General features: G+C 54.8%; 3 protein-coding genes and 1 long non-coding RNA gene across 11 annotated transcripts in view; 2 read left to right on the top strand and 2 right to left on the bottom strand.

Annotated features, from left to right (window-relative positions):
* B3gnt3 (UDP-GlcNAc:betaGal beta-1,3-N-acetylglucosaminyltransferase 3) overlaps positions 1-6,735 on the top strand; it is a 10,636-nt gene extending 3,901 nt beyond the window's left edge. For 2 of the 6 annotated variants that reach the window (XM_031342988.1, XM_031342990.1), the window contains exons 2-5: positions 3,871-3,918; positions 4,300-4,548; positions 4,979-5,559; positions 5,722-6,735. In XM_031342988.1, coding sequence (XP_031198848.1) covers positions 4,996-5,559; positions 5,722-6,273 — 1,116 coding nt within the window. In that variant the 5' untranslated portion in view covers positions 3,871-3,918; positions 4,300-4,548; positions 4,979-4,995 and the 3' untranslated portion in view covers positions 6,274-6,735. Of the gene's footprint in view, positions 1-2,807; positions 2,817-3,870; positions 3,919-4,299; positions 4,549-4,978; positions 5,560-5,721 lie in introns of those variants that run through there. The other 4 variants (XM_031342987.1, XM_031342989.1, XM_031342992.1 and 1 more) reach the window with 3 other exon arrangements.
* Positions 6,736-8,132: 1,397 nt separating this feature from the next.
* Insl3 (insulin like 3) lies at positions 8,133-9,455 on the bottom strand. Its single transcript, XM_031340260.1, has 2 exons — positions 9,251-9,455; positions 8,133-8,536 (listed from the first exon to the last, which is right to left on the bottom strand). Exons 1-2 carry the CDS (start codon positions 9,423-9,425, stop codon positions 8,343-8,345), a joined length of 369 nt encoding a protein of 122 aa, XP_031196120.1. The 5' UTR covers positions 9,426-9,455; the 3' UTR covers positions 8,133-8,342.
* A 675-nt stretch (positions 9,456-10,130) lies between these two features.
* Positions 10,131-22,525, bottom strand: Jak3 (Janus kinase 3). 3 transcript variants are annotated; one of them, XM_031340259.1, is made up of 24 exons: positions 22,409-22,525; positions 20,444-20,639; positions 20,144-20,267; positions 19,853-19,964; positions 19,595-19,740; positions 19,087-19,372; positions 18,607-18,729; positions 18,367-18,524; positions 18,170-18,281; positions 17,282-17,468; positions 16,775-16,899; positions 16,548-16,679; positions 16,084-16,168; positions 15,626-15,753; positions 14,788-14,920; positions 14,488-14,639; positions 14,223-14,373; positions 13,397-13,536; positions 13,123-13,312; positions 12,820-12,944; positions 12,569-12,741; positions 11,726-11,843; positions 11,322-11,432; positions 10,131-10,667 (listed from the first exon to the last, which is right to left on the bottom strand). In XM_031340259.1, the coding sequence occupies exons 2-24, from the start codon at positions 20,625-20,627 to the stop codon at positions 10,560-10,562; spliced, it is 3,303 nt and encodes a 1,100-aa protein (XP_031196119.1). In that variant the 5' UTR covers positions 20,628-20,639; positions 22,409-22,525; the 3' UTR covers positions 10,131-10,559. The 3 variants fall into 3 exon arrangements, 2 of the variants coding, with proteins under 2 accessions (XP_031196119.1, XP_031196118.1); XM_031340258.1 differs by lacking the exon at positions 22,409-22,525 and adding an exon at positions 22,262-22,392 and having other exon boundaries at positions 10,534-10,667; XR_004110028.1 differs by lacking the exons at positions 10,131-10,667; positions 11,726-11,843 and having other exon boundaries at positions 11,323-11,432; positions 11,844-12,741.
* On the top strand, positions 13,957-20,056 carry LOC116069530. The gene is made up of 2 exons (XR_004110029.1): positions 13,957-14,949; positions 18,118-20,056. It is a non-coding gene; the product is annotated as an uncharacterized LOC116069530 (long non-coding RNA).
* Positions 22,526-22,531: the final 6 nt, after the last annotated feature.

Genomic DNA, 22,531 nt, shown 5'->3' with positions numbered 1-22,531 from the left:
GTGTGTGTGTGTGTATGAGTACCTGTTGCTGTCTTCAGACATGCCTGAAGAGGACATCAGATCCCGTTACAGATGGTTGTGAGCCACCATGTGGTTGCTGGGTATTGAACTCAGGATCTCTGGAAGAGCAGTCAATGCTCTTAACCACTGAACCATCTCTCCAGCCTCCTCCCTCCTTCCCTCCCTCCCTCCCTCTTTCTCTCTCTCTCTCCCCCTCCCTCCTTCCTTCTCTCTCTCTCTCTCTCTCTCTCTCTCTCTCTCTCTCTCTCTCTCTCTCTCTCTCTCTCCCTCTCTCTCCCTTTCCAGGTACTTCTTGTGGGTTCTGCCTGAGTTCTCCTTGTAATGTTTTCTTTAGCTCAGCTGAGCTTTTCCTGACACAATTGTCACCAACTGTCTTCTCTTCTCAGTCTGCTAGCCCACTGTCCTGTCAACTGTCTCCATCACCACCTCTCAGTCTTTCTTCTCACAGCGACTGTCCTTCTCTGACCCTATTCTCCTCTCAGCCTCAGCTGGCATTTTTATTTTAATGCTCTCCTGTTCCCAGAATTCCAAGAGACAGCCAATGCTGAAGGCCATAGGGTCCTTTAAAGGGCCAGGCACACAAAATAGATCAGCTGAAGCTGCTCAAACTTCAGAAAAACCTGAGAGTCCGATATGTATCCATCAAGTGGATGGATGAATGAACTAATGAATGCATTTCCAACCCATTACAAGGGGTCTGGTAGCTCTTCATAGAATCTCTCCGTAGCCTGGTCAGACCATGCAGCTTCTGAAGTGTTCCCTCTGTCACGTGTAGTAAGACTTTTGGAGTTTCGGTTTCTTTGAAAAACACAGAAATATTATAAGAATATGTTTTCATTTTAATCCCAGGTGTGGGATATGGTGCTACTTCAGACTGTCCACAGCTGATGACTATGATTTGCCTCATGCTCTAGTGGGGGCATGATTTTGCCAGTTGCAGATGATTTCTGCAATTGTGTGACTTTTGGAAATGTGGGGACTTTTCAGAGAGTGTATGTCTTGGGGTTTCCATTGCTGTGAAGAGACACCACCACCACAGCAACTATATATATATTTTTAATAGCAAACTGACAGGAACAGCACAGAAGACAGACAACATTAAAAATATGTACTTGCATGTAGGACAACTCAGTTAGAAAAGTATAGTGAATGGATGGCATCTACTGTATGATAAAAATGCTTCAAACACTATTTAGTTGCCGTCAGTAAGAAATTTGCTTGTTTTTGAAAAAATCCAAATGCTGGCATTGTCCAGAAATTTTTAACAGGTTTATTTATAATTGTTATAAAGTTGAACTGTTGAAATGTGTTCACTGACCGGGCAGTGGTGGTGCACACCTTTAATCCCAGCACTTGGGAAGCAGAAGCAGGCAGATTTCTGAGTTCGAGGCCAGCCTGGTCTACAGAGCGAGTTCCAGGACAGCCAGGGCTACACAGAGAAACCCTGTCTCGAAAAAAACAAAAACAAAACCAAAAAAACGAAATGTGTTCACTGAAACATTTTGCTTGCACCAGTGCTTTACATCTTGCATTTATATTAAAAATTCACACACAAATGAACGTGGAGAAACTGCCAATACCTGATTCTGTTTCCTATGTTTCCACTTGCAACCATATACTTAGGCACCTTTGACCCCATGGGAAAAAATATCTAACATTCAGAACTACTGATAACAGGAAGAAGAGGAAAAAAATTCTTTTGAGAATGAAATGTTTCCCCTCCTAGCAGACTCTTAAGCACATTCTCCAGGTATGCGGCGTGCTAGCTGGATATCTTTCGGCATAATTCTTATATGTTTGGCATGGATAACACACACATTGCTATCTTCAAAAAGGCCAACCAGATAGCCCTCACTTGCCTCCTGCAAAGCACCAATAGCTGCATTCTGGAAGTACATATCTGTTTTGAAGTCCAGAACAATTTCTCACACCAGTCACTGGAAGGGGATCTTAAAAATCAAAAGTTCTGGGTTGGTGAGATGGCTCAGCCGGTAAAAGCACCGACTGCTCTTCCAAAGGTCCTGAGTTCAAATCCCAGCAATCACATGGTGGCTCACATTCACCCGTAATGAGATCTGATGCCCTCTTCTGGCACGTCTGAAGACAGCTACAGTGTACTTATTTATAATAAAAATAAATCTTTGGGCTGGAGAAAGCAGGGCTGACAAGAGTGAGCAGAGGCCCTAAAAGTCAATTCCCAACAACCAGATGAAGGCTCACCAGTATCTGTATATGTATAAATAAGTAAATCTTTTTTAAAAAGATGTATTTTATGTGTATGAGTACACTGTAGCTGTACAGATGGCCGTGAGCCATTGTGTGTGTGGCTGCTCGCTGGCCTGGCTCGCTCCAATGTAATTCACTGTAGCTGTCTTCAGGTGCACCAGAAGAGGGCATCAGATCTCATTATGGGTGGTTGTGAACCACCATGTGGTTGCTGGGATCCGAACTCAGGACCTTAGCAAGAGCACTCAGTGCTCTTACCTGCTGAGCCATTTTGCCAGCCCAAATAAATAAATCCTAGGAGGAGGAGGAGGAGGAGAAGGAGGGAGGAGGGAGGAGGGAGGAGGGAAGAGTAGGGAGGGAGGAGGGAGGAGGAGGAGGAAGGGAAGGAGGGAGGGAGGGAGGAAGGAAGGAAGGAAGGAAGGAAGGAAGGAAGGAAGGAAAGAAAGAAGGAAAGAAATGAAGGAAGGAAGTGAGAGAAAGAAGCAAGTCAGGCAGTGGTGGCGTACACCTTTAATCCCAGAGACCGAGGCAGGCAGATTTCTGAGTTCAAGGCCAGCCTGGTCTACAGAGTGAGTTCTAGGACAGCCAGGGCCACACAGAGAAACCCTGTCTCGAAAAAACTTAAAAAAAAAAAAAGAAAGAAAGAAAGAATCAGAAGTTCTGTGGACTTCTGATGGCGTCTGATTTCATGGAGTGCCACAGAACCGGGCCAGTAATGCTGTAACAATGAGATTTCTTCTCCCCTCCAGCAGAGGGCGCACTCTTGTGAGTGGCTTTCGTAGCCAGTTATTTCCGTGCTTTAGCACTGATGGATTTGCGGGCAGTCTGCTTTGTACCAGCCATGATATGGGCACCTCCTTACTTACCCGCCTTCTCCTTCGGCTGCAGCTCAGCAAGCGAGAGGCAATGCTGGCATTAGAGAGCCCACGGCAACTCTTATAAAGGACAACATTTAACTGGGGCTGGCTTACAGTTTCAGAGGTTCAATCTCCAGGCAGATGTGGGTCCAAAGGCAGAAAGGGAAAGACTGGCACCCACGTGGTTAGGAGGAGGATCTTAAAGTGACACACTTTCTCCCACAAGGCTACACCTCCTAATAGTGCTGAGCCAAGCATATTCAAACCTCCACAGTAGATAAATGCTTAGGCCGGGAGAGGTGGGAGATGGGTGGTTGTTGTTACTTGTTCATTAAGTAGTCACCAGGAAAGAAGAAATTAGCTACCCTCATAGTGAAAATCAAACTTGGCCCAAGGCACTCGTCTCCCTTAAGTCTAACGGTAACCGTCACCACCAGTCCCTCTCTTTCCTTCTATCTAGTACTAGGGGGTTGAAAGGGTGGAGAAGGGTGGAATAAAAACAAAGTAGCAAAAAGACAGCTACAGCAAAGGATTTTTACAAATCAGTAACAGTCTGTGCTGAGGTCCTGTGGCAGGAGATCTCTGTGGTACTTTTACGTACAATTCATCTTGCTATACCTGGAGGTTCAGAGAGGTTAAACCACTGTGTCAGAGTCACACAGCAGAACCAGGAAGCCAGCCTCTGACCTGGCACTAACTAGCGCAGTGGGTTTGCTTGACGGCTACAATCTCAAGGACACTTGTTAATGGCCCACACTGTTCTTAGGTACCATTCAGGAGACCTAGGACAGCGGATACCCCGAGACAGACTGAGGTAAGGGACAAGGTTCAATAGTCCTTCAGCAAATACTTTGTGTGCTGTGACTCGGGGTGGCATGGTATCCCTGCCTACCTGCAGACAAGATTGTCAGTGCATGTGGGCATAGCCACACATAGCCAGGATGGGGGCACAACCCTGGGTTCCAGGGGTGAAGGTGTGCTTGTGAGTGCCAATGGTGTTTGATGAAGAAGTAAGTTCTGCTAAGAGTCTGATCTAGTGCTTGTATGCTGCAGCAACACACTTTAGGACTAAGAAGACAGCATGGGTCATACACAGCAGGCTGGGAGCCTGGGAGGGGGGTTGCAGCACCAGTGAGGGCTGAACCCCGACATCTGGCAAGAGAGCCAAGCTTGATGAAAAAAACTCTCATCCCAGCACTCAGGACGTGGGGACAGGAGGATGCACAGATCAGGATCATCCTCAACTACAGAGCAAGTTCGAGACCAGCCTGGGCTTCCTAAAATCGAGATCATTAGAGCTGGGGCTGGCAGATTTGTACGAGTTTACCACAAACATCAAGTTCTTTCTGCCTAGCCGGGCGGTGGTGGCTCATGCCTTTAATCCCAGCACTTTGGAGGCAGAGGCAGGCGGATTTCTGAGTTCGAGGCCAGCCTGGTCTACAGAGTGAGTTCCAGGACATCCAGGGATACACAGAGAAACCCTGTCTCGAAAAAAAAAAAAAAAAAAAAAGTTCTTTCTGCCTCTGCCTCTTGCCCAACTCATGCTGGGAGAGGCCACAAAGGGTCAAGGCGGGGCTAGGAGTGGGGATGGGGCCTCGGTGAGGGAAGCCTGGAAAACGGATCATCCGAAATGGGTTTTGAGGGAGGAATAAAAGTTTCCTGGTAGGACAGGAGCTCACACCTTTAACCCCAGCACTCAGGGGGCAGAGGCAGGAAGATCTCTCTGAGTTTGAAGAAACCTTCCGCTGGTGTCCAAGGGCGGTGGGGACCAGGGGTGGGTTCAAGTTCAGCGACAGTCAAGGCCGGTTTGGGGGAGGAGCGGGGCGAGGAGGCCGCGACAGCGGGAACTCACAGATCTGCAACCTTGGCTCTAGGCCCCGCCCCCCACGCCATGCCTTGGCCGCGCAACGTGAGCCTCCTCGTGGCCTTGGCCGCCTTGCTGGTGCTGCTGATGCTCCTGACCCCCGAGTCCCCGTCCAGCTGCCCCACCCCGACTCCCGAGAGGCCCACGGAGCCTGAGGACGACCCCGCGTGGGCCCCGGCCTCCCCGCGAGCGCACCCCGCCCCGTGCCGGGCCAATCTGTCGGTGTCCGCGCACCCCGACTTCGCGGGGCTGCCCCCGCACGTGCGCGACTTCCTGCTCTACCGCCACTGCCGCGACTTCGCCGTGCTGCAGGAGCCGCGGGCGAACAAGTGCGCGCGGCCCGTGTTCCTGCTGCTCGCCATCAAGTCCTCGCCTGCAAACTACGGGCGCCGCCAGGTGCTGCGCACGACGTGGGCGCGCGAGAGACGGGTGCGTGGGGCGCCGCTGCGCCGCCTCTTCCTCGTGGGCTCAGACCGCGACCCACAGCAGGCGCGCAAATTCAACCGACTGCTGGAGCTGGAAGCGCAGACCTACGGCGACATTCTTCAGTGGGATTTCCATGACTCCTTCTTTAACCTGACGCTTAAGCAGGTGGGTGAGGCGTGGGGGAGGGCACGGGACGTGGGGTTTTGAAGTATGCGTACGAGACCCACGCAGAGATATTGGGAGCGGGAGGATTTACAACAAAGGAGGACTTCTGATGCTTTGCCAGCCCGCAAATCCGCTCCTGCCCCCACCCATTCCATCCCGTAGGTCCTTTTCCTGGAGTGGCAGCGAACCCACTGTTCCAAGGCCAGCTTCGTGCTCAACGGGGACGACGACGTGTTCGCGCACACGGACAACATGGTCACCTACCTGCAGGACCACGACCCGGACCAACACCTTTTCGTGGGGCACCTGATCCAGAACGTGGGTCCCATCCGGGTGCCCTGGAGCAAGTACTTCATCCCCGCGCTGGTGATGGCCGAGGACAGATACCCACCCTACTGTGGTGGCGGCGGCTTCCTGCTGTCGCGCTTTACCATGGCCTCGATACTTCGCGCCGCGCGCGTCCTCCTCATCTTCCCCATCGACGACGTGTTCCTGGGCATGTGTCTGCAGCAGCAGGGGCTGGCGCCCGGGTCACACAACGGAGTGCGCACGGCGGGGGTGTACCCCCCTAGCCCACGTGTGTCATCCTTCGACCCCTGCTTCTACCGGGACCTGCTCCTCGTGCACCGCTTCCTGCCCTTCGAGATGCTGCTGATGTGGGATGCGCTGAGCCAGCCCCAGCTCACCTGTGGCAAACAGGGCCCCGTCTACTGACAGGTTAATGGGAGTTGACACCCACTGGCTCCTGTCCTAATCCCTGTGCAAAGGACTGGCTTCAAGGAGAGGTTCAAAGTGAGGAGCAGCAAGGTGGCTCCGAGGAGTTAAGAGGGCAAACTCCTAAGTATGCTTGGAAACCCTCCTGGGTCTGCTCACAGCAGGCACTCTGAATCGAGCCAAACGTTGAGTGGCTCTGAATGGCTGCTAAGCAAGAAGTGCTGTGGGCAGAGCCCATGGGTGTCAGGCTCCAGCCTCAGACTGGTCCTTGGCCTCTCTCAGGCCCCCAAGGAACTGGGGCAGAGGAACAAGGTGGATTTCAAGCTGAGGAGCTCAGAGATCTTGACTTGACCCCTACTAGTGTCCTCTAAGAACTTGGAGAACCGCAGGGGCAGGAGGGGTCCTGTGTCCCTGTGTCCCGCAGATGGGAACGGCAGGAAATAAAGTCCATAGAAGGCTGAAGGTGATGGTCTATAGTGTGTGTGTGTGGTATGTGTGTGTGTGTGGGGGGGGGGTGTATGATAAAACTCAGGGATCTGCCACCTTTTAATTTTTATCTATTTAGGAAGGGAGCCGGGTCCTGTCTTCCTGTGTTTGGGTCCTGGAGCTTGAACTCAAATCTTCAGGCTTGGCAACAAGCGCCTCCATTAACTGAACCCTCTCGCCAGCGTCTTTTTAGTTTTCAGCACTACTCTGCTCTACCCCTCCTCTCTTTGACCTTCAATATTAACTCAAAGAAAATATCATTGTAACATGTTCCCATCTACAGCATGTGCTCCCTCCCCTGCAGCTGCTTTGTAGGTTCTCTTTCTTTCCAACATTGCAACCCCCTAACACCAGATAGGAGAGAAAAAAAAAAAGGCTAGAGAGGAAGGAAAAGATATCCCTAAATAAAGTCTCGGGGCTTGGAAAGGGGGTGATGTTACTGTTAAGGTTACTTCCTGCTGATTCCTTGGGGCAAGTTTTGATCTTCGTTGTCAGAATATCTAATTTCTTCTTGTCGTTTCTTCTTTGAGAATGACTACTTAGCAACCCTCAACCAACAAGAACAACCCACCCTCTGGGTCCTAGCATTTATATACCTTCTAATGAGTCCCCAGAATTCCAGACATCACACAACTGCAGAAGCTATCTACAGCTGCAAAACCAGGCCTCTGCTATAACACAAGGCCAATCCTAGTCAGCTGCTGTGGACAGTCTGAAGCAGCCCCATATCCCAATGAAAACATTTAACTATAATATTTCTGTTTTTTAAAGAAACCCAAGTTCTCTACACCCCCCTATTCATTTTTGAGGTTCTTTCCCGGTAGCCATGATGCAATGAATTGCTGCGCATCTCTGCTCTCCCCAGCTCAGCTCTTACATCCTTCATAGTTCCTGAAACCTCAGCTGTAGAACATGGAACCTTCCAGACCAATCCAGTCTCTTCCACCTGGCTGCCTCAGCCCTGGATGACCCCAGTTCTGATTCCACACTGCCTACCACCTTGTAGTTATTTTTTTTTCTTTAGACACAAGGTCTCATTTGTCCAGGCTGGCCTTGATAGCCAAGGCTGACCCTTAGAGATGATCTTGAACTCCTGATCCCCTTGCCTCCACCTCCCCAGCCTGGGATAACATTGTACAACCTACCTGGTGTGCTTCATGCTTCAGGAGTGCCAGGTCCTAGCCCAGCCTCATACTGTCTACTGTGTGCCTACTGTGTACCTCACAGCCTTGTAAAGGGCTCCTGACACGCCTTGGTTTTCCCAGTGGATCCTAGTGGTGCCTCAGGTCTGTGTGTGACCAGAGCAGAGCCACAGCCTGCTGCCCCCCCCACCCCCGCCTCCATGTTGCTTTTCCCAGAAAAAAAAAAATGTATGAAGTTGCTTTTTTATTTAGGCTATTGGGGACGCAGGGAGGAGGTGGGCACAGGTCATGATAAGGCTCCTTGGGGACAGAACCTATGGCCCTTGGTTTCTTCCATCTATGAATAAACTAGGGATCCTCCAAGGCAAACCGGGCTGTTGCATTGACACAGCCGGGAGGTGGGGAGCAATTGAGAGCGCACTGCCTGAGCCTTATGCCCCTTCAGTGGGGACACAGACCCAGCAGGTCTTTCTGGGTGCAGCCAGTGAGACAGCAGCGGTGCACAGCGTTGGTGGCCGCGCTGCGGCGCTGGCGCTGAGAAGCCAGGCGAGGAAGCTGCGGGTCTAGCGCTGGATCCGCGTTGGCCACAAGCGCGTGCAGGAGATGTCGTTGCTCCAGCCACTGCAGCAGCTCCCCTGTAGGTGAACAGAAGTCAGTTTAAGGCCCTCCCACACACCGGCCAGAGACACATATAGAGCGCCTGCTGAATACTACATAACTCTCACCTGGTGCCCACACTCACCTCCCAACTGTGTGTACCCCTATGCCTCCTGTGCACCCCAGTTTATGGCCATGGAAGGGTGAGGTCCCTAGAACAGCACGAAGCCCTGGGTTCACCCTGTGACCCCCTGGACAGCACCCTCTGCTTCAGGAGGGGGCCATACATTCCTACAGTCGCCACCCATGGCTGTGCACAGGGACACAGGGACCTCTATCCTCTTCTGTCCTTTGGGCCTGGAGGTAGAGTCCCCACCCAGAACCCCAAGAGAGGGCCATATTCCAGTGACCCCAGAACTGTCAAGGCAGGAGGATTCCTGTGACTTTGAAATCACTTTAGGTTTCCTAGTAAGAGTCTGTCTTTAGTAAACAATAAACGGAGTGGTATGCCAGTCAGCTAAGTACTCAAGCCTAAGTTATGCAAGCAACTCAGTGTTATCATTGGCCACATAGAGTCTGAGTCCAGCCTGGGCCACATGAGACCCGTCTCAAAAATCCAAAAATAGGGAAAAAATGAAAATCTAAAATATCCATGAGGACCCCAGTCTTTGTTATCAGGAGGGGGCGCCACCGTCTCCCCCTCGGTTATCCACGCGTGTCCATCCGCCCCGCTTGTCCTTGTCCCCACTCACGGTCCTGGGTCTCCACAGGCTGCGTGGCCTCAGGCGACCAGCGCGGGCCGCCGCACACCCGCACCAGCGCACGCACCAGGTGGTGGCCGCAGAGCTTGGCGCGCGCCTCGGGGGGCTGCGGGGAGCGCAGCCCGGACCCCAGCGCCAGGAGCAGTAGTAGCAGCGGCGCGCGCATGGTGGCGGGAGGCAGCAGGCAGGGATGCTCCTTATAGCCGCCTCGCGCCGCCCATGGGCCTTGGCGGGAACACAGGCGAGCAGCACCCGCAAGGTCGAGGCTCGGGTCACGGTCAGGGGCTGTGTGTCCAGCTTGGGACCCTGAAGTCCCTCTCCCAGGTGCAGCACTGTGCCAGGAGCCGTCCCCCAACATTTAAAACAAGCCAAGAGTCCCTCCCCTTTGTAAGGGTGACGCCCACATGTCTTGCTAGCACTGGGAAAGTTAAGGCAGGAGAATTGCTGTGAATTGGAGGCAGTTTGGGCTGTGAAGGAGATGGGAGGAAGTATTTATGACTTGGTTTTGTCAAAGAGGGAAATTGAGGCAGGAAGACGGGAGGATAAGTCTAAATGGTTCCTCTCCTGTTTCTTGACCTTCGGACCGTTCTGGGTGACGGCAGACACGGTCGGTCCTGGGGTGCACAGGGCTGGCTCAGCCTAGCTCCAGCCTTGGCCCCTGCCCCTTGCACCACCTCTGCCCGGAACCAGGTTCCCGGACGAGCCAAGGACCGCAGCTGGGCAGGAGGAGAGGGGGTGTCCTTGGGGTCTGGCCAAGACCTCTACTCTCCCAGTTGTTCCTCCCCCCCCCTCAGCCCCACACTTGCTCCCCAAGCCTATAACACCCTGTAAGCCAGCTCTCCTACACTCCCAACTCCAGTCACAAACCATCTTTTCTATTGAATTCATTTATTCATTCAACAAACACTCCCAGAACCCAGTCTGTCAGGAGGTCAGGCTGAGTCTTTCACAGCCCCTAGAAGCCCACAGGCACGGGAGCAAGGGACTACTGGTCACAGACCTGGGGTCAAGTGAGGGTTTGGGGGTCTGGGTGGGTTTCTAGCCAAGTCTAGGGTGCTGCTGGGATCTGGGGCTGTGAGTTCTGCAGAAGGCGGACGTGCCAGTAAAGCATTTCCAGAGGTGACAACAACCGCGCAGAGCCTGGGGTCACACATTTAATATCCCCATTCTGGGAGGAAAGAATGATGGGAAGGGGTGGCCAGAGGGGATAAGAGGGTGCTGGGGCCCAGAGAGGGGCAGCTTCCTGCCTGAGGACGCACAGCCAGATCATAGGAACCAAGCTCACGCTCAACCCTGGCTGCTATCCGGTGCTTCCACGCCACAGAGCGTCCAGCTGGGGGCTCAGGGTGCCGAAGGTTGGCCGATCCTGCGGACTGGGCGCCCAGCACAGCTGCATGAGCTCCTGAACCTGATGGTGGGAAACAAGGTGGGCGGTGCCTGAGCTGGGAGGCGTGGTTTCCACTCAGTTTTATGGCACACAATCGAAGTCACCCCATTCTGCTCCATAGCTCTCCATGGCTCCTCAGGGATCTCTCAACAGAAACTTAAGTTTGCCTGTGGCAACTCTCCTGCCCTGGCCTGCAGATGACTAGGGTGACAGGCACACATCCCCCACCTCGCCGCACATCTGCTTCTCTTACTCCACCCCAGCCCACAGCCATGTCTCCTACTGGGAATGACTTCTCCTGGCTCCTCCAATAGGCGCCATTCACGCCTGGAAGTGGCCTGCGACGCCCCCCTCCCTCCGCCCCCCAGAATTATCTTGACATAGGGTGCGTGCTTGCTAGCATGCGTAAGACCCTGGCTTCAATTCTCAGCACTGTAAAAAATAAATAAGTAAATAACAAAAGAAAAATTGAAATGTGGAGTTGGGAGTGGTTGTGGTTCCAGGAGAGACTGAGGCAGGAGGATGTCAAGTTCCAGGCCAGATGAGGCTACATAGCAAGATCATGCCTCAACAAAAATGAAAAACACATTTCTGAAGCCCTTGAAGCATTCCCAGTCAGGACCGCTGCTGTCAATCAAGACTTGAAACTGAGAAACTTGAGTCCACCTCCCTCACCTCGGTGGGGCAGGTAGGAGGTGATGGGAGGCGTTGGCCCTCGGCCAGAAGCTCCAGGAGGCGGCAGAGTGGGGGTCCTTCACGCTCAGGCCCCATCATGCGCAGGAACTCCTGCGGGAGGGGAGCAAGTTAGGACAGGACTGTTAGGGTCAGGAAGGGGGCTGACGTCATGAGAAAGGGCTGAGGAGTCAGGAGGGAGGACTTGAGGTCAGGGGGAAGGGCTGGGGTCAAGAGGGAATCTGGAGGTGAGAAGGTAGGACTGGGATTCAGGAGGGAAGGCTGGGGTCAGGAGAGAAGACTGGATGTCAGGAGGAAGGGCTGGGGTCATTCTAGGGTCTAGAGGTCAGGAGGGGGTTTGGAGATTAGGAGGGAGGACTGAGAGAAGGATGGGACAGGCGACGCACAGCGGATGGGCTACGGCTCTTGTCGCAGTAGGTAAAGAGCTCGTACAGCACCACTCCGAAGCTCCACACGTCAGATTGGCGGGAGAAGACGTTGTCAGATAGGGACTCCGGGGCGTACCTGAGAACGGGATAGAAGCGTGATCAGAGAAGGGTGTGGCCAGTGAGGATGGTTGGCGGGGTGTGAAACAGTGGCCTGAGGAGGGCGCCGTCAGTGTGCGGTGAGGTGTGGTCAGTCTGGGGCTAGGAAAGACTACATAGTAGCACCGCCCTCTAAAGGCGGTTCGGAGGCTGTCTGGCGACCTGTGGGCGTGGCCAGGCTGAGAGAGGGACTCTTAAGTGTTAAGGGCCGGGCTTTGGGTGGGTCAGCATTGGATGATGGGCAGCTGGGAAAGTGCCTGGGCAGATAGGCCTAGGTTTCATAAGGGGAGGAGCCAGCGACCAAAGAGAGCTCAGTAAGACTGACAGAAATGGGTGACGCTGAGAGGGTCGGACCCCATAGAGCGTAAAAGGCGGGACCTGCGGAGGGGGCGGAGCTTGAAAAGAGACCTATGAAGGGCCTGGCTGACTGTGGCCACGGAGGACCGAGCCAGAACAATGAGGGGCGTGGCTAAACCGGTTGGAGTATCACTCTGTGGAGTGGGTGAGGTAATCCTGACTGCACAGTAGGGCGGGGTACATCGGTAGAGTTGTGGGCATGGCTTCGTGGAGCGTGGCTACGGGGCTGACTCTGCTGTGAGCTAGGCCCTTGCGAGGGCAAGGCTAGCGAGGTGGAACTGGGTCTGGACCGGATTGAGGTTGTAGAGTGTGGGAGCAGGGGCTCAGTGGGCGTGACGCGTCTTCTACCAAAAGATGGGGCTCTGGCCAGGCTCGCGGACCACGTAGTAGTCCTTTCCGAGGGGCAGCAGCTTAGCGAGGCCGAAGTCCGCGATCTTTACGTGCGCCTCGCTCTCCACCAGGATGTTGCGCGCAGCCAAGTCACGATGCACGCAGCGGCGCGCGCCCAGGTACTCCATGCCCTGCAGAGGGCCATGATAGCACGTGGGCCGGGATCCCGTACCCCAGAATCCCCATCCCGATCTCCGCGCTGCTCGCACCTTACAGATCTGCCAGGCGAACAGCAGCAGGCGGTCGGTGTGCAGGCGCGCGCGGTGGCGCTGCAGAAAGTCCCGCAGGCAGCCGCTGGGCAGGTACTCCATCACCAGACGCAGGCTCTGGCGACCTGCGGACAGCGACAGTAGCTCTCGAGCACCTTCTACCGGGTGCATTGATTCGTTCAAACCCCAGCTATGGGAGCTGAGATTCATGGAAGTTAACGGCCGGCCTTGCTCAATACGGCCCGACTGGGAAAGGGTAGAAGCAGGACTCGAACCCGTTCCCGAGTTGCTGCCGCCGCTCACCGGGCCCATAGCTGACTCCCCGGTACTTGACGATGAAGTCGCTGTGCAGAGCCTTGAGGATCTGAATCTCCCGCTGGAAGTCCCTCTGCTGGTCTGGCCCGCTGTGCTGTAGCTGCTTCACTGCCACCAGGGGTCCCGTATTGTCCCCCAGAGGATCGTAGCGGCACAGCTCCACGCTTCCAAAGTTGCCCTGTGGGAGGATGAGAAGGCGATGTCCGCCTGACCCACCCACCCACCCACCCACGCTCCGCCCCCACACGCCCCGCCCACTCACCTTGCCCAGCAGTGAGATGTACTTAAGGTGTCTCTCCTCGAAGATGGCGGGGTCCTGGCAGGCATAAAGCTGGGCGCCACTGCACAGCTCATCTCGGGGACTCGGACTGCCAGGTGTGGGGTCTGAGAGGAGCTCGTAATCTAGAGTGGGGATCACGTGAGTAAGTGGGGTATCTTTCTCTGCCTCAACCCCAAACTGAATGGGTGTGTGAACTCCACCTGAACCTTGCTCTCTCTGCGTTATGAGACCCCCACGGGTATTTCATGGGGAATGAGAACGATCACTGTCCGGGCAAAGGCCCACTCCGTGGAACCCCAACGTCTACAGACACAAAAGGGACCCGGGGGACACAGCCATGCAGTGACGCCAGCCTGTGACCCGGATGAGAACACCGTGCCGACAAAATTTAAGAATAACAAGCCTGGCGGTGGTGGCACACGCCTTTAATCCCAGCACTTGGGAGGCAGAGGCAGGCGGATTTCTGAGTTCAAGGCCAGCCTGGTCTACAGAGTGAGTTCCAGGACAGCCAGGGCTACACAAAAGAAACCCTGTCTCGAAAAAAAAAAAAAAAAGAATAACAAAATAAAACCAAATCCCAGCACCCGGGACAGTGAGGCAGGGAGAAATCCAGTCTGAGAACCTAGCTTGGGCTACATTGTAAAACACCAGCCTGGGCTACATTGCAAAACAAATGCAGATGGGTGGAGTCTTAGCCACAGGTTTATTGCAGCGGCTGTCGTAGCTCACGCTGACGGCTGGATCCAGCTCCAAGACCCTCTCTGCTCCCAGCTCCAAGACCCTCTCTGCTCCTCCCCGCCTCCGGCACCTGAGGTAATGAGGCCGTTGAGGTCTCTGAGGATAGCTCGGAAGGAAGGGCGCTGGCCAGGATCGTACGCCATGCACTGTGCGATAAGCCCCGCCAGTTCTGTCCATTTGAGGGCGGGCAGCTGTCCCCGGTCCTCGTAGAACTTCAGCTTCTGAGGGACGAGGGTTCCGTTCAGTGTTGAGATGCCCATCACATGATTTAACCCTACCCTCACGACACCCCCTTCCCACACCGGGCTCCGAAGTCCGACACCACCAGTTCCGACCTTGGCGGGCTCCAGCGAGGTGATGTGCGCCGGTCCCCCGCTGAACACCTCCCACGTGGTGGCGCCAAAGCCCCACTTGTCAGCCTCCAAGCCGAGCGTCTGGGCTTCCTGGAGACACTCGGGGGCCACCCAGGGTATCCTGTCGGTGAGCACTGGAGAAAGGGAGTGGGGCTTTGAGAATGGTCATGGTCACCTTCTGCACGAAGTGCCCCCTTTGCCAGCGCAGGCCCTGTGCAACCCCGTGTGGCTGCACACACAGAAGACAGCCGGTACAGTCAGGTGAGGCTAGCCTGTACTCACTTTCCAGGCTCAGCACAGTTGGACTGACACCAGGATCACTCAGCTTGATGAAAGGTGGATTCCCATCAACCCCCTCGCGAGCCAGGAGCACCTTCCGTGCGGAGACGTTGCCGTGAGGGAGACCTTTGTCCTCCTAAGTGTTACAGGCACAAAGAAGTGTGGGTGAGCGTTTGATAAATGAATATTATTAGGCAATTACTCTTCTGCATCTTTTTGTTTGTTTGTTTGTTTTTGTTTTTTTGTTTTTCGAGACAGAGTTTCTTTTGTGTAGCCCTGGCTGTCCTGGAACTCTGTAGACCAGGGTGGCCTCGAACTCAGAAATCCGCCTGCCTCTGCCTCCCAAGTGCTGGGATTAAAGGCGTGTGCCACCACCGCCCGGCGCTCTTCTGCATCCTTCAAAGCCTATCTGATGTTGCCCAGACAAAACAGGCTCTGGTAACCACTGTAGGCCCATGAAGACATGTCTTGTAGCCCTAACCTCCCCTTACACTAATCATATCCACCCTTAACCACCACGCCCCTTTCTCTACCTTCCCACAGCTTTAGGGACAGTTAAAGCCCCACATCCCCCTATTCAAGACACCCCCTCTTCTCACCAGTCTCCATCTCTATGCCCTGCCTCCCCCCCAGCCTGGCCTCCTCACTCACTGCTCCCCTAGACAGCATGGTTTCACGGTGCCCTCCCTTGATGCTTTCAGACCTCCCAGCCTGCCCACATCCAGTTTCCTCATTCTGAAATGTTTGCTTGTGTCCTTACCGAGCTCCTATCCAAACTCCAGAACCTACTCTCACTTCCCCATTCATAGAGGAAGCCCCCTATGGACAACGGGACACTCACCAAGTAGTTAAGGGCATATGCCAGCTGCTTGGTCACCTGCAGTTTCCAGCTGGCCGGCACCAGGTGGCCACGCTTGCGCAGGTACGTGTCAATTGCTCCCAGGTACACAAATTCCTGCACCATGATGCCTGGGGACAAGGGGAGAGTGGGAGGGGGCGTGACACAGGTGACAGGGTGCTCAGCAGGCTCTGCCCCCATCTGCCCTCTGCTCTTAGCACAGGCTGGGCTTCTGTTTCCCATTGGCTCAACCGAATAGATGCAGCCAAGATACAGAAGGGGTTAGCAAGAGGGGCAATGTTGCATAGCAATTAGCCGGCAAGGTGGAAATGGATCGAATGGGCCTGGGGTGTGAGGTGGGTGCGAATATAGGGTGATGATCTTAAGGGTATCAGAGGCATGCAGGTCGAGCAGGGTGGAGGAGGAGCTAGGCCTGGGGTGGGGTACAGCGTGGGGCTCACTGTCTCCAGCCATGCAGACGCCGTGCAGTAACACCAGGTGTGGATAGGATACTTGGCTCATCAAGCTTGCAGCTTCCAGAAAGGACTAGGGGGAGGGGAGAGCAGAAGGTGTATGGATTCCTCCCCATCGGTCCCCAGTTGGGCCCAGAGTGGGTCAGAATTCCCACTAGAAGCTTCCTCAAGTCTCCCATGCTGTGATGGACTTGGGGAAGAGCTAAACTCTTACCTCCTTTGGTCCTGCCATCAGTTCACCATCGGACATGACATCTGCATGTACACACACACACACACACACAAACACACACACCGTGTTCCTTCTCATGCTGTATTTTACAACCAAGCTCAGCATGGCTACTACATTCTACTTTGGTTTGATGGAGTCCTACTATGTCCCCCAGTCTGGTCCCCCAGCCAGGCCCCAGCTCCTTGCAGTTCTGCATGGCCTTCTCTGGTCCCCGCCGCACCTCCATGCAGTTCTGATGTCTGGAGTCCATGACCTTCAGGAGGACTTCCGTGTCATGTGTCTCGCCGTCCACGACTTCCTGCCTGCGGCCACGGAAGATCTTGGTAAAAGAGCCATGACCCAGGTTCTCGTGCTGCGAGGGAGACACCCATGCAGGGACAGTTGAAGGTGGCTTCCACGTCCTCCAAAGAGGGCCCCAGCCCTGGTTTCCACCCTGGGGACCCTCACCCACTCCAGGCTGTCCGCTGGGATTGTGTGGAAGCTCAGCTGCGTCAGCGCACTGCAGGACGGGGAGCGGCCGGGGGCAGGCGCGGGGGTGCAGCCCCTTCGCACCACGATCAAATTGGACTTTTCTGGGTGGCAAGAAAGCAGAGATCAGAGGGTCAGAGGCAAAGGTTTCCAAGATTTAGACTCCTCATACTTAGGCTGGGGCACCCCCGCAAGTCGCTCCTGAGATGCAGACTTGGGGCTAATCTGAAACGCACTAGGTTCCCTCAAGGTCGCCATGGTCTGTGTCAGCCAGGACACCACGGTGAGGAGACTGGTCCCAGCAGGGATTCGCCTCAGTGACATTCACTCAAGGGAAGAAGTGAGCAACGGCTGCCAGCTGAAAATAACTGAATTGTCTGGAGACCGTGCCAAAAAAAAGTCGTGTTCTCTGTCCTAATCGCCGTGGTCCTTGGTTTCTGCCACCACCCCAATCTGCTGGGCTGATTGGGGGAGGAACCCACTCACCCTTGGGTCTGGGAGCGCAACAGGATGTGAGGTTCAGGGCAGCGCCATCTACTCGCAGCCCAGAATGCCAGCTGGCCGCAAGCAGCTCCCGCAGGCTTCTGTGCGGCTGGCTGAGGCCAACCAGGGAGAAAGCCCCGCTGGGGTCCTGGCGGATGAGGCAGCCCTTGTAGTCGGGGCCAAGGGGAGTCTGCAAAGAGGAGGACCTCGACCTGAGCCAGGTGTGGAGCGGAGCCAGGTGTGGAAGACTGTATGCTCAGTTCTTTCTCCAACCTCTGCGGATCCTGCTCCCCACCCCCCACCCCATGCTAAGAATGTGTTTCCTGAGCTTTTGTTTTGTTTTGTTTTGTTTTGTTTTGTTTTCGAGACAGGGTTTCTCTGTGTAGCCCTGGCTGTCCTGGAACTCACTCTGTAGACCAGGCTGGCCTCAAATTCAAGAAATCTGCCTGTCTCTGCCTCCCAAGCGCTGGGATTAAAGGCGTGCGCCACCACCGCCTGGTCCCTGAGCTTTTTTGAGTTCTTAAAATTACATTCACTTATGTGTGTTTCTGTGTAGATGCAAGCCACCATGCACATGTGGAGGTCAGATACGATTTATGGGTGTCAGTTCTATTCTTTCACCCTGTGAATGCCATGGATGAAATTAGCATACTCAGGCTTGGTGGAAAAAAACCTTTTCCTCCATGAGACAACTCCCCCCCCCATCGATTTTTTGATGCATAATTTCTCTGTATAGCTCAGGCTGGCCTGTAAACTTAATCCTGCCTCAGTCTCTTAAATCCTAGGATTACAGGCCAGTGCTTTTCAAGGAAAAACAGAAACTCCTCTTTCTGTCCCAGCTCAGGTGTCACCTCCTCCAGGAAGCCATCCTGGCACCAGCAGTGAACCAACCTGGACACAGGCTGTAAGAAGAAAACTGTCATAGTCCTGCGGGCTGCGGCGGAGAATGTAGGAGCCCGGGAGGGAGCCAGCGGCCTTCAGCTTGTGAATGGCAAAGTCTAACCTAGGCCAAGACAGCAGCCAGGTCCAATCCAGACAATTCCCGCTGCCCAGCCCCGTCCCCACTGTGACCCCAACCAGCTCCTCACGTGATAGGTCCATGGCACAGCTCCGCCTCCTCCTCCAGCAGCCGCGGCGGCGCTACCTCCTTGCAGAAGTAATGCCTGGAGTCGCAGGTCAGGCGGAAGTACCCATCCACGAGGGCCACGAAGGACAGTGCCTCAGGCAGCCCCGGGAACTCCGCTTCCTGCACGGGAGAACTTTTCAGCAACCACAGAGTCCACCCCTCTCCCAGGGTCAGCACCAGAACAACGGGTGCCAAGACTCACCAGGATGTGACCGTCCATCCTGGTGATGGTGACCAGCCGGTGCTCCCCTGCGGGACCCACGCGTGGGGCCTGCTTTATGCTGACATCCACGATTTCGGGAAAGTCACAGAAGGTCTGAAAAAGCTGAGGAAGAAAGGACAGGCAGAAGCTGGGGGATTACAGACCTGATACAGCACAACTCCCGTTCTTCCTCCTTCCCACCTCCACTTACGAGGGGGTGTGGGGGACTGAGACTGGCCTGGTCAAGTCACGCCTACCGACCTAATCCAGACCGTCCCTGCCCCCTATCTAGTCCCACCCTTCTGGTTACGCCCCCAGGTCCAGTCCCTGGGTAGCTCCACCCCCGGACCCGTCTCTAATTGACCCCACCCCCGTCAGGCCGTCCCACCCCGACTAGTCCCTTTCCTGATTGGTTCCTCCTTCTTTCCTAACCGCCACGCCTCCCCGCAGACCCTGCTCCTCAAAGCTCGTCCCCAGCACCTCCAGGTCCCCGGAGCTCCAGGCGATGCCGTTGCTCCCTGCCACACGCAGGAGCCCCGGCTCCTCCTGGGCGCCCGGGAGCCCCACGCTGAAGGCCTCGGTGGTGGCCGCTGGATGTAGCCGCTCCAGGTCCAGGATGTACTTGGCCATGAGCGCGTAGCGGTCGGCCTGGCAGGCGACCACGCGGCGCAGCGCCTGGACCACGGTCCTGCGGATGCGCCTACGTGTCACGAAGTTCTGGCCCTGGATCACATCGCGCAGGCTGGGCGGCAGACAGGCTTTGTAACTGTGGGTGGGGGTCACGCCGAGTGTTTAAGGTGGTGAGGGGGCCCGAAGGACACACGAGACAGACATGGAGGACCTTTCGGCAGGAGCAGGCTGACGGAGAGGATAGCTGCACAAGTCGACGTTGGGAAGGAGGTATGTGTAGGAGTTTGGTAAAGGAAAACGATAGGGCCCTAGATCCGCAGCCAAAGGAGACTACAGAGAGGTGGCCCGAGGTCCTCACCTGACGATCTTCAGCAGCTCTCCTGGCCGCTGGGCCTGCTCACGAGCCATCTGGGCCAAGTCCAGCACGGCCAGACTCAGGAACTCTCCCTGGTCCTTCAGGCTAAGGCCCACTGGGAGGCGCCCACTCACTAGGTCACTGCGGTGCTGGGTCAGCCACAGGAGGGTGGTTAGGTGAGGTTCTGACCTGGGAGCTGGGATTTGTTACCTTGGGGTCCCCCATCCCTGGGTTGAGCCTTCCCCACCGAAGAATACCAACCTGAGCAAAGAGATGTTCTAAAACATGTACGTCAAGGATGGCACTGGTCAAATCTTTGCGCAGCCCAAAGCGGTGACATGTCTCCAGGCCAAACCAGTCAGGGAAATAAAAGCTGTGGGTTCCAGAACGGGGTGGCCCACTCAGCTCTGGCTTCCCAGAGCCTAAGTTGGGTCACTGAAGTGCTGTGTGGCCTACAGCAAACAGCCCAATGCCTCTCTGGTCTCAAGAGGCTCTACAAAACACTGAATAGAAATACTACCATGTAGGTAAATAGAGGGGCTCACTTCCTACCGTAGCCTGTAGACCAAGACTTGAGTGTCCGCGTCTTCTATGGAGAAGATGTGGCTTGGAGGGAACCAGCAAGACAAATCCTCAGTGGCCAGAGCGAAGAGCGAATGATAAACAGGCAGGATGCCTGAAGGGATGGGCCCATCAGTTCACCAAGTCAAGTCACCAGTGCAACAACACAGGCTGAGCCCATGATCCTCCCTTACCAAACTTCTACACACCCCTCAAAACCCCAGCACCCCTTTTCTCAGTTGATGTTGCTCAGCCCTACTAAATGGCCTGGTCAGCTAGGGACCCACTCACCACAGGCCTTGGCAGCCCGCACACACAGATCCTCAGCCAAGTAGTCCCCAAAAGAGAACGACAGTCGCTGAGGAGGCCCAGGTCCCCGGGGAGGAAGGAGCACATGCAGGGCTCCTGCCTCTGAGGATGAGAGGCTGCAAGAGCGCTGAGAGATCAGAGGTGTCTCCTCACTTGGAGGTGCCATGAGAATAATAACCTGGAGAGGCAGAGAAGGGGGTGTGACTAAAAGAGGGAAGAAGAGCCACAAGCCCCCAAGTGACAGACAAGCTGAGGACTAGGTGTCTTCTGGTCTGTGCACTTCTCTGCACCCCCTGGCAGACATCACCAATTGATCCACAAGCCTCCACATCCTAGCCAAGCCAATACCCCAGGCAGGCATGAGCAATTGATGGCAGATATAGAAACCAGGCCTGAACAGGAAGCAGAGGTATACAGAGCGATGGCGACAGCTGTGTTGTTCCCTACGGGTCTAAAGGTCACAGGACCATCTTGGCTGGAACCAGAAGCTTCTGTGATGGGTACCCTGCGCATGAGGCACTCAGGGGTCTGTGTTGTCTCCCAACCCTTTCTGGTCTCTCTTTAACCCACTTAACCCCACATCCACCATGTATTTTATGCTCCTCTTTGGTCCTCACAGCAGGGAGGTTTCCTGCAGTGGCCTCCGGAGAAACACACTTCCCACACTTGAGAGTTGCCGAGGGCAAGGGACATGGCCTAGGCCAGTGAGAAACAGGAAACAGCCCTCAGCTGCTCGGACCACAGTCCTCAAAGCCACAGCCAGGAAGGTAGCTCACAACCAAGCCTGAAGACAAGAGTTCCACCACCGAGTCCCACCGAGTTCACACGGTGAGAAGGGTACGCTGACTGTGTAAAGTTGCCCTCTGACCTCTGCATGTGCACCCCTCCCATAATAAGACAACAAAAGTAGGCATGGTGGCATACACTTGCTACCAGAAAATTCCAGAGGTAGAGACAGAAGATTAGAAGTCCAAGGCCAGCCTGGACTGCATGGGACTGTATTTAAAAAAAAAAAAAAAATCTGGTTTGGCGGTGATGGTGCATGCCTTTAATCCCAGCACTCTGGAGTCAGAGGCAGGTGAATCTCTGTGGGTTCGAAGCCAACCTGGTCTACAGAGTGAGTGCCAGGGCTACACAGAAAAACCCTGTCTCAAATCAAGAACTGAAGAAGTCATTAACCTATTACCAGATGTGGTGGTACACAACTGTCAGTATATGTTCAAGGTCAGACCCTGTCTCAAGAAACAAATTAGGGCGGCCAAGATGGCTTAGGGAGTAAAGGCGCTTGCCACCAAGCCTGCTGGTCCCCAGGATCCACATGGTGGAAGGAGAGAAGAACTCACTCCTCTGACCTCCGAACGTGTGCAGAGCACACTCACGCAGAATAAAACAGATTACAACGTTATAAAAGTGTACAAAAATAAAACGATCAACATTGTCTTCCCCAGTTCTTGTTGCTCCTGGGAAGGCTCCAGGAGGATTGCTACAGGAGGATTGCTATGAGTTTGGGGCTACATTTTGATTTCTAGGCCAGCAGGGCTACGGACGGAGAGCCATCTTCAAAATGTAAGACGTAAAACAACAAAACGAATACGAATATTAAAGAAATATGAGATTGGCCGGGCAGAGGTGGCGCACGCCTTTAATCCCAGCACTTGCAGAGGCAGGTGGGTTTCTGAGTTCGAGGCCAGCCTGGTCTACAGAGTGAGTTCCAGGACAGCCAGGGCTACACAGAGAAACCCTGTCTCGAAAAAAAAAAAAGTATGAGATTATACCAAACGGAAAGTTCAGTCCCTTTACCTCCCGGCTCCTAGAATCGTAGGATGGGGGCGGGGAGCCTGCGGCGCATGCGCTCTGCTGAGCCGCCAGTGCGGTGTTTAGGCAGCACCCCGCGCCCGCTCCCGCGTCCGCACCCCCGCGCCTTGCACCCGTGCCCAGCGCTCCTACCTGCAGCTGCGCCGAGGCAGGGGACAGCCGGGGCTGCGACAGGAAAGTCCCTGCTCCTTCCTGTGCGGCCCCAGAGCTTCCTGGCCGCCGTCATTTACGGAAAGTCAGGGCACCCTGGGGGCG

This window comes from Mastomys coucha, unplaced genomic scaffold, assembly GCF_008632895.1.
Source record: "Mastomys coucha isolate ucsf_1 unplaced genomic scaffold, UCSF_Mcou_1 pScaffold22, whole genome shotgun sequence".
NCBI classification, from domain to species: domain Eukaryota; kingdom Metazoa; phylum Chordata; class Mammalia; order Rodentia; family Muridae; genus Mastomys; species Mastomys coucha.
Note: the sequence above shows the minus strand (reverse complement) of the source record. Positions and strands in the feature narration are given on the sequence as shown.

Coding starts and splice junctions, on each gene's coding strand:
- Insl3 (XM_031340260.1), bottom strand. CDS start 9,425: ATGCGCGCGCCGCTGCTACTACTGCTCCTGGCGCTGGGGTCCGGGCTG. Junction 8,537..9,250: donor GCCTGTGGAGACCCAGGACC/GTGAGTGGGGAC, acceptor GTTCACCTACAG/GGGAGCTGCTGCAGTGGCTG.
- Jak3 (XM_031340259.1), bottom strand. CDS start 20,627: ATGGCACCTCCAAGTGAGGAGACACCTCTGATCTCTCAGCGCTCTTGC. Junction 13,537..14,222: donor CAACGGCCTCATTACCTCAG/GTGCCGGAGGCG, acceptor TCCCCACTCTAG/ATTACGAGCTCCTCTCAGAC. Junction 11,844..12,568: donor GGCCAGAGCCCCATCTTTTG/GTAGAAGACGCG, acceptor TCCCGTTCTCAG/GTACGCCCCGGAGTCCCTAT.